Raw genomic sequence first — 9867 nt, 5'->3', positions numbered from 1 at the left:
GTAAGGAATATTTAAAAGCAAACATGAAGCGTTTTGATGCAAAAGAGTTTTGCCAGATTAAAAGGAAATTGGAAGATGAGTTCAGTGTAGCATGTAGCTGTTGTGCTGTTGTGAAATCTTCTTGCTTTGATTGAAGTTTTATTACCTCAGGATGTCCATCTGCAGCTTATATAGCATTCACTGTTCCTCAGTCTGGGGTTTGTGACTGCACTGCTGGCCAGTAGAAGAGCTCGGGATGTGAATTGAATCACTCAGTCTTGTAGAAGCCAAATTCCTGAAATCTGTCCTTTCAGCTGAGTTAGACCATGCTGCTCACAAAGGAAGAAAAGCACCAAAAGTGTGCACGAGTGCAAGCTGTGCCCTTCTTTTTAGACTCTGATTAGTGATGAAAGCTGAAGAGGAGAGAGAGGGGATAGAGAATCACATAATGGGTCCTAAAATGCTTGATTTGTATTAGATGAGGAAAGCATTAGTATAGGATGAATGTCCAATCTTGACTAAGCTACAGGAGCAACGTGGCAGTTTATTAATGGCAATTCTAATAACAATTTGTTACAGTGCTAGCACTTGAGCAAGTGATGAATATTGTATCTGCTCTGTTTCACTGTGTCCCCATGAATCTGTGCTGGATGCTTGGATGCCATGTGGGCCCACTYGCACTTGTTACTGAACACGAGTGTTTATGGACAATTAAACTCGCAATTTTTAATTCACACTTTGAAAGGTTGAGAGGTTGTTTTTTCTTTTTATTTCCAAGACAGACTAAATTTCTAATAGATGTCTGCCTTTCAAGTCTCTCAGAATGTGCAACTGCAGCATGAATTTAGAAAAATGGTCTCATTTCTTTAGAAATCCATTAATAGTAATGTACTCAAAGACTCTTACATTGATCTTCTCTCTGATAGCCATGTTGTAATAATTATTCTTTTAATGCTTGCATCAATCTAAATGTTTTCCTCTTTGTGCTTGCTCCTACTTGGATCTCCCTATATGACAATCACAGCACTTTGACATCTTGCATTACTTTAATACCAGTGATTCAAAACAAAGCAATGCCAAAGGGAACAAAAGTTCTGTCAAGCCATTAAAATCTTCTTCGCCATTAACACAATTAAATTGATGCATGAGCATTTAAAGTTATTAGCAAGTGCTGCCAGCAGAAGCTGGTTGCATAATATATAGTGGGCTTTATTAAAGTAAAATGGTATGTTTATTGTTATTATCATCATTAGTTCTGAAGTAACATAAACTTAAACAGGGCTGTGAATTGGGAGAGGACTGTGAGACAACTGGGAGCGTGCTCTGTCCTGTGTAATAGTCAGGGACACTTTTGTAAACAAAGAAATGCACGTGGTACCTTGGCTCACCATTACAGCTGGCATGTGTAATGGCAGGGAAGGGTGTTAAATAAAGAGAGCTTCTGTACCTCTGCTGCTCTCATTCTTCCCAGTCTGACTCACCCAGCTGGGTTTTGGGCTGCTCCTGTTTCTGTGGTGAGAAATTTTGTGGTTGATGTGTACACTGCAAGCTTATTGGGGGACTATTTGTTTTGTTTTCTCATATTCCAACGTATTAGTTTTTCAGCAAAAAAAGTGAGGCGTGTATTAGAGACACATGTTCTGTCCCACKGCACAGTGCAGCAATACCCCTGCTTGCTAACCTTCTGATTAAYCATATTCCTCCTCTCTGAATGAAAAACACAGATTAGCAGAGAACTTAAAAGGTATTGAGAGGGAAAACAGTGATTTAAGTGAAACGCAGGGAGATGAGGGAAGTCCCCTGAAGTCCAAGTCCTGCGGTGTGAGGGTGGACTATGCATGCCTGTTGCAATTCATGCYGACCACCCACTGGCAATTCTCAGCCAGGCTTGTTAGGTAATTTCAGCTGAGTAGAAAGTGGGGATAAAAGGTAAGGTGTTTTTTTGGTTGTTCAACAGTATTAATGTGATGTTGTGGGAAATTATAATCTGTCATAGATAAAACTCGCTAATACCCCTGTGGTGTAGTCATATTCACTTGGGTAATCCCTTACCAAGATACTGATGGACTGTTGTGCATTCAGAGAACAGTGATGAAATAAGCCAGAGGAGAGGGAAATCATGTTTGGCAGGAAAGAAGGTAAAAGTCGAACATACAGCATTTGAGAAAATTAGAATATAATTCTGCGTGTCTGTATATGGTGTAAATGTGAAGGGAAGTAATTAATTACTTCGAGCAGTGGGAAGAGCTCTGGAGAAAAGCTGAGGTGGCACTGAAAACAAAATTTTAACCGTTGTAACAAAGAAAGTATCAAATAGTTTACAACACTCCATATTTTATTAAGGGAAGGGATAGGAGACCCATTTCCCTAYAGTTTTTGGGTCAGACTAGCCATAGTGCTAGAAGATATGGGGAAAATGTGCTACATTAGCAGAGCATGAGCTTGGTGATGTAAGAGATCTCTATGGTCTTTGACTTTTGTAGCTGTGTGGATTTATTATTGAAGCTTAGTGCTGGCTGAAATACAGGCAGAAGGCCATGGTCAGTGCTTTTGGTCAAGCTCTATAGCAGATTAGTCTAACAGGGATTAAATTTAGTCATGAGTATCTTTCACCAAACTAGTTACTAAGGGCAATAAGGTGGAAGAATCAGGCAGAAAATTCTCACTGAATATTTATGGCACAAAGAACTTACCTGGTACCTTCCTGAATATTGTCTTTTCCTCTCCTGCTTTACCCTGTGGTAAGAGCCCACCATAGCTATCTTCATGTGCTACAGAATGGTTGTACACACAGGTCTGTCTGCCCGTTGTTCCTGTAATTATTCACAGTATTRAAAGGTTTTTGTGCTCTTTCATATCCTTGGGATGAGGGATTGTGGCAAACGCTGTGAGTACCATTTCCCAAGTATTTTCAAATGGAATATATTAGCARCATCACCATGTGAGTGTGGAGATATATTCTATCTTTCCAAGGGGAGTGGGAACAGCTGTCAGACCCCGTGTGCTGTGCAGGCTGAGGAGGACACTGCACCTGCAACAGGCTGGGCAAGGGAGGGACAACAAAATCAGCATCACCCTTACAGTCCAAGCAGTATTTTACTACAGTGTATGTTTAAGTTTTAAGCACTCTCTGGGCTGTTGGCCTATTAAGCTGTAGGATAAGATGGTTGATGATAACAGCTTTCCCCTGACTGTTATCACCTCTGTCCTTCTCTGCAGCATGTGGCAAGTTAAACCAAACCTCACCCTCTCTCTGAAGGCTGCCCATAGGGGTAACAGTGGGATCTTCTTCAATTGCAGAAGTTTCAGGCTATTCTAGTGCCAGTTCTCAACTGTGAGGAAATCAGAGTACTTTATTGCTTCAAAAGTGTCGTTAGTAACACAAAGCGGCGTGGAAGAAAAAAACAACTTTTGACAAAATGGGTCCTGCTGATGATTTATGTTGATCTGAACTGGAAAATTTGGTAGGCAGTAAGCGTGGATGCAGCAATCTTCAAACAGAGGCAGTTGCTTGTTAGCTGTTCACCTGTGTGGTTGTAGTCACTGAAGTTTGCATCCAGCACCTGACTAAACATTTCTTTTTTTTTTTCCTTTAAACCTAGGTTGCCCTTCCCAATGACTCCAGCTGTGTGGAAGAAATACTGCGGGTAAGTARTACCCTTTGCTTTTTTATCTCGTGTATAATTGTAGTGCTGTTATTTTCATCTTCCAAGGAGAGGGTTTAAGGGCTTTCTTTAATGCAGTGCTTAAATAATAATGTATTAGTGRGTCTGTATTCAGAGACACAGACAAGGGGTAGGCCCAGGGTGCTCCTTAGTAAGATCAGCTCACCTAATGCTCTGCATCTGCCAGCTTGTTTCAGTCAGGATTACACATGTTGCTGTTCTTTTCAAGCTCTTATTCTCTGTGAGTCTGTCCAGGACATGTTTCTCTCCTACCCTGAGGTGGTATTGCCTTAATTCTCCCACTCACAAACTGATCTACAGTCTTCCTTCTTCCCCCAGACTACAGTTGCTCATCATTCATGGTTTTGTTAAAGACTTACAGACTTCTTTTTTTCCTGTGATCTTTGGGCAGTGGTTGAATACAGAAAATTGCAACTCCAAACTGACAGGGGCTTTATTGCAGCAAGATCATGTAATAAAAAAAAGGGAGTGTGCACGACAAGTTGTRTGCCTTACTTTAAGTGTAAGATGGGCTTTTCCTCAGACACCCCAACTTTGGGGATCCCTGTTGGCAACGAGATTTGCCTGGGGGCAGTTTTGCAACCTGCCAGTCCCTCTCTCAGATTTAGGTTTTTGATCTCTTGGGTTGAGTTTCCCATCTGTCAGAGCTACCTCGCTGGGACTGCCAGCCAACCTGCTATTTTTTGGTGTAGAAGGGATAAAATTGCAGTGGGAATTTGTGCCAGCCATGTCCTTATTAGCAGGAGACTGTGCTGCAGACTAACCCAGACTTGAGATCATGTGTAACAGTCAYGCTAACTTGCTTGCAAAGACTTACTCTTGCTTATAAAATAAAATAAGCTTCACACTATTCATGGCAATCCAGGGTTAAATACTTTGGGAAAGTTGCTCCTGGWTTGTGTGCACACTTTATCCTGGGCTGCTCTCCTTACAGGCTGGCAGGGCTGCTGCAGAGCTGTGTAGAGGCAGCAGGCAGGCATGCTCGTGCAGACCTGCAGTGAGGGAGAAGATYCTGCATGAGCACCCAGGAGCAATCAGTGCAAGGAAATAAATAACATTTACTTTCAGTCTTCAAAGCGAGCAGAGGTTTATTACCAATAGAACACTAAGGGGGCAAAAGCAAAGGAAATGTTGAAAGGTTGTGCCAAATACTTGGTACATTTTAAATGTCTTCTTCCCCTGTTTATATATGTCAGTTAGGTTCATTACTATATTTGCAATRAATGACTTGTTGGCTGGGAAAAGCAGTTGTTGTCAGTAAACAGCATCAAAAGAAAATGTGATGTGGCAAATTTCAGGGATCAATCATGCAGGTGACAGTTTTAATGTGGGAACAGTGCATATAAATCACAGGAAGCAGAAATATCTTTATTCTAATCAAGAGYGGTGACCCTGTTTCCTACCCCACRGCTGYAATTTGAGTCAACAAACAAGCACARTGTGCTGGRCTTGCTCCTGAAATTTGTCAGGATTGGAGCAGGACTTTCTGTTGCCTTCAGAGGGTGGGATGAACTGCAGAGTCCCTGCTYCTGCCACCATGGAACTTGGGGACACCCTTGGAGTGGACAGAGCAGGGATTTAGCAGGTTTCCATGTYTCTGGGGATCTCTCTCACAGGGACCTGCAATGGGCACATGAAGAAGGGACACAAACCAGCAGATCTGTCTGGGCTACTGGCTGCAGTGCCCTGGGCTGGGTGAGCACAGCACYCCCAGAGCTGCTGTGGRACTGCCCAGCAAAAACCAGCAGCCCCAGCCCCAGAGYTGCTGTGGRACTGCCCAGCAAAAACCAGCAGCCCCAGCCCCAGAGCTGCTGTGGGACTGCCCAGCAAAAACCAGCAGCCCCAGCCCCAGAGTTGCTGTGGGACTGCCCAGCAAAAACCAGCAGCCCCAGCCCCAGAGCTGCTGTGGGACTGCCCAGCAAAAACCAGCAGCCCCAGCCCCAGAGCGATGCTCTCAGGGCAGTGGCTCAGAATTCCAGCCACGTGTTGAAGTACACCTGGCAGTGGAACCACCAAGGTTTTGTCAGTGTTTTACTTTGTTCTTCTCAAATTTATGCTGAGAACAAGCTAGCAGGAAATGTGTTTTGGCTGCACGCAGAGTATCATATTCTGCTCGACAGGCATTGGAGAGAAAATAAGAGAATGTGATGCCCAGCAGTGGTCAAAATCCAGTCTTTGGGCTCCCCATGGGAGCCCGCTGTCAGAAGATTGAGGCTGGCTGCTCCAGGTGAAAGAATGACCCCTGGTTTCAGCAGAGATTTGCACTTTGAGAACCTGGATTAAGTTTCCAGTTCTGCCAGGTACTTTCTGGCTTTTCAGGGCCATTGATATAGGCTCTGATGAACTTCTGGGAGTGTGGGTCTCAGCTCTCTGATTGCAGCTTCCCTGGGCAAAAATACCAGTTTATTAACAGTTCTGTCCTGTCAGGGATGTTCCAGAGGTAAACACAAAGGATTCCAAGGCAGTCAAGCCCCAGAGGTGGGCACAGCTGGGCTGTAATTGTGCATTTTGCCCAACCCAACCATTGGCAAGCCCTGGCAATTCCTGCTCTGGGCTGTGTCTGTGCCAGGCTGTGCTGCCCAAAGGGCTGGGGAAGGGTGCTCTGCCTGCCCCTCTCCCTCAGAGCAGCACATGGCTTGACGATTGCCCTTCTTCCTGTTTTTCTTTTTGATTTGTTTTGGTTTTTTTAAGTTGGGGAATTAAGTGATTTAATTYAGTTCCATCCCTCAGAAAGACACAGTGACTCTCAAGGGTTTCTTTGCTAGACTTTACAAGGAGGAGGTACTCATGCAAAGATCTGTGACCTCTGATTTTACACAGCTCTTTTTTCAAACTGAACTTGATTAATGGTTTCTGTAATTGTAGAGGTTTGTAATTCCTAATCTGTCTTCTTCTTCTTTTTTTTTCATCTTGAAAAAAAAGGTTTAATTGAATTTATATACTAAAATTTTCAACCAAGTGAGGGGAAAGGTCTTGACTCCTTTCAGACCCCTGAGTCTTCAGAGACGARATTTCACAGTCCTTTAGATTTCCTGGAACACTTAGCTACTTATGTCATCTTGTGTAAATGCTTTAAGGAYTGCTCCCAACACTGCAACCAAAGGTTAATGGCAGACCAGTCTCCTGTTGATTGTACTTTCCTAACCAGGATGGCTGAGAAGGTTGTGAAAAATAATGGTAAATAATAATAATAATAATAGTAATAGTAATAACCATCATAATCTCTTATACAACTAAGGCCAAACAGTAATGACAGTACAAATTGCATTTAATACAGGTTGCTAATATCAAAATGAAAGATAAAGGCAAATACCTGGTGGTCCACACTTTCTTCTGTTCCAAAATGTGTTTTGTTTTTTTTTTATTTTTCAAACCAATGCAGCAGTTTTGAAAGTGTGGATAATGTGGAAGACAGGCAATTAAAAGTATGTGTGTGTAATTCACATTTTATTAATASAGATTTAAATTAAGTTGTCACTTGCTATGTGCATCCTTTGAAAAATGAGTTCATTGAAATGTTGTGATCCAAAGTGCAGATGGGGCGGGAGAGCTGACATTTAAAAGCAGTCTCCAAAGCTGTTCCCTGTGCCACTTGCAGCGTGGCTGGCTGTCACTGGTGTGATGTGAGCTGYGTGCTGGCCCTGCCGTGGGGTGTGCAGGTGACACGGGGGGGTCACTGATCCTTTTCCTGTCTGTGCACAGCACAGCAGGGACCTTCCTTGGCATTGATTCACCTCTGCCTGAAGAATTGATAAGCACACACCATTGCAGAGCAGATAAAGGAGATTGTATTTAACTAAACTTTCTGTAGGATTGGCAGTGTAAATGGGAGGTTTGGGCTGGGTGTTTCAGCAATGGAACTCACAGCAGCGAGGCCCCAGTCCATGCCCTGCAGAGCCACTGGGCAGGCACCACCGTCTGAAATCTGTCCCTGTTAGAGGAACAAAAGAATTCTTGTACGTGCAGATCCACTGTAGGGAGGCATCGAGTAACTAGAAGGACTTCTGATGTTATGTGGACAGCTGTGAGATTAATTAGAAGCTTTCTAGTCTGGAAGCAAACAGATCCTGAATACAGTTCAGATTGTGATAAGTATAAAAATGACTGGAGTTAAATGAGCAAAGTCTGTAATTTGTGTGGTCGTCTTCTGATGACTAGCTCCTGTCTAATGACATTGGAGAATATGTAAATTGATCAGCAGGTGAAAATGCCCTTGACTCTGCAAATTACGTGTAGGATTACCTTCTTTATGCCAATTGAAAGCACTAACAGATTTAATGTGTCTCATCCAYAGCTGAAGTGAGCTTTTCACATAGCAAAATTAAACTGTAACAGATATAGCCCATTATTTGCCCCTCAGTAATTGTTTTCTCTTCTAAAATACAAATCAACATTGAAGAATTATGCTAAACCTAGTTATAGTAATTGTAATTTGAAAAATTCAGGTACGCTGTCCAGCGTGGTTACAAATGCACTTAGCAGCTGACGGGTAGTTTAAATATTTTCATGTGGAGTCTGGGGGCTTGCTGGGGAGGACATGATGTGAATTTAAAATGATTATCCAGACGTCATYGGACAAGTGAATAACGAGCTGACTGGCCTAGTAAATCATGTGAACCTGTCAAATGTGGGAACACGTTGGGGAGGAGATGATGTCAAGTAACAGTAACTTAGCAACCTGGCATTTAGCTGTCCAGAGAATGAGTAAGAGTAGCCACTTTTAAATAGCTGAGTAAATAAATGAATCCCTATACGTCTTAGGTGTGCTATAAAAATAGCCCAGCACCGTATGTTTTGTGTCAAGCTGCTTCTTTCTCCTGGATAAGGTGATTTATTATTTCCATTGAAATGAAAAAATGGATTGAAAAGTTAACCCACGTGTAAATGTGAATCTGTGGCCTTTGTCCCTGCTCTGGCGTTCAGCCTTTGAAAGCGTGCAAGGAACGGGTAATAGCCTGCTTTGAGAGTTTTTTTCCTTTAGACTTTATGTACACAAAGATTTGGATGGATAAAAACAATTAATTTCTTAGCAATTCCTAAGCCGTTGCATTTTCAAGCTTTTTATCAGCATTTTCTCAATGGAGGCAGAACCAGTTTCTGCTCTCACATCAGTATAAATCAAGGGGTAATTCCACTGACCTCTGATCTCATTTGAGTTCATTGAATTCTTCTTCCTCCCACACTGGTATAAATTGGCAGCAGCTTCACTTACGTTGCTGCTGCTGTTATTAAATAAAAAGGAGTTACCTCTGCATTACTTTAGGTATCCATAAAAGCAGACACCATCCTTTGCTCTGATGACTCTCTAGATGTGGTCTCGCTCCAGAAAATGAAAATGCTGACTGTTTCTTTGAGAACAGCTCCTTCCTGGTTTGGTGGGTGATCAGCTCAATTCTGGTCTCTGTCACCACAAGTTTTATCACCACAAGCATTCAGCAACAATTCCAGGAAGGTCAGAGGGAGCCTTTTCCCAGCATTTTGTGCACTGTCCAGTATACACACAGGAAGGGTGAGATCAATAGCTGGAGTCGTTTGAGGACAGCCTGCTGTAAGCTGGGGAGTGCCAAAGGCTCTTTGGGAGCTGGAGAAGGCAGTCTTAGGTGTTCCCAGCCTAGAGCACACCCTTGGCCTCCCTGTGCTGCTCCTGACCGTGGCAGAACAGGATTATCCCCATTTTTGGCCATTCACCCTTACGGTGACAACATTATGGTGGCACCCATGAGACAGACACCTCGGGAGCACCATCCCAAAGAAGCTGTCTGCATGAACTGGAGGGTGCACCCTGTGGAAAGCTCAGCCAGACTCTGGCTGCCCAGGTGGGGAGCTGCTGTGGGCCGATGCCAAGGGTCTGGCTCTGTTTTGGAGTCCCATTGCAGGGCTGGCACAGGTTAGGAGTGAAGGGAGGGATGCACGTGTGGGTAGATCTATGGGATAAATCTGCTTTGTGCTGCCAGCTGAAGGCAAGGCAGGCTCGTGCTGCTGGGGAGGTGAGGGGAGGAAAGGTTGGCTGTCTGATCTGACAAATGCGTGTGGGTGTGCAGAGTTTCCTGTATTGGAAAGCTGGTGTTCTGCACCTGCCTGTTACAGGGATAAATGCCTCTTCAAGATGTAATGCAGCAAAAGATTAGACCTTTGTCAGGACAGACAAGCAAGGTCTGATTCCAGCTTGCAGGCACATTTATCAAATAAAGGTTTTATTTTC

The 9867-nt window shown here is 43.4% G+C and overlaps 1 protein-coding gene across 4 annotated transcripts in view; it reads left to right on the top strand.

Annotated features, from left to right (window-relative positions):
* AFF2 (ALF transcription elongation factor 2) overlaps positions 1 to 9867 on the top strand; it is a 299561-nt gene that overhangs the window by 140886 nt on the left and 148808 nt on the right. For all 4 annotated transcript variants that reach the window (XM_057372254.1, XM_057372256.1, XM_057372255.1 and 1 more), the window contains exon 4: positions 3582 to 3626. In XM_057372254.1, coding sequence (XP_057228237.1) covers positions 3582 to 3626 — 45 coding nt within the window. The remainder of the gene's footprint in view (positions 1 to 3581; positions 3627 to 9867) is intronic.

The sequence above is a fragment of the Malurus melanocephalus genome, unplaced genomic scaffold (assembly GCF_030028575.1).
Source record: "Malurus melanocephalus ecotype Western Australia unplaced genomic scaffold, MMel_1.1 scaffold_168, whole genome shotgun sequence".
Classification (NCBI taxonomy): domain Eukaryota; kingdom Metazoa; phylum Chordata; class Aves; order Passeriformes; family Maluridae; genus Malurus; species Malurus melanocephalus.
The sequence above is the reverse complement of the archived record's forward strand: the minus strand, read 5'-3'. Positions and strand labels throughout refer to the sequence as shown.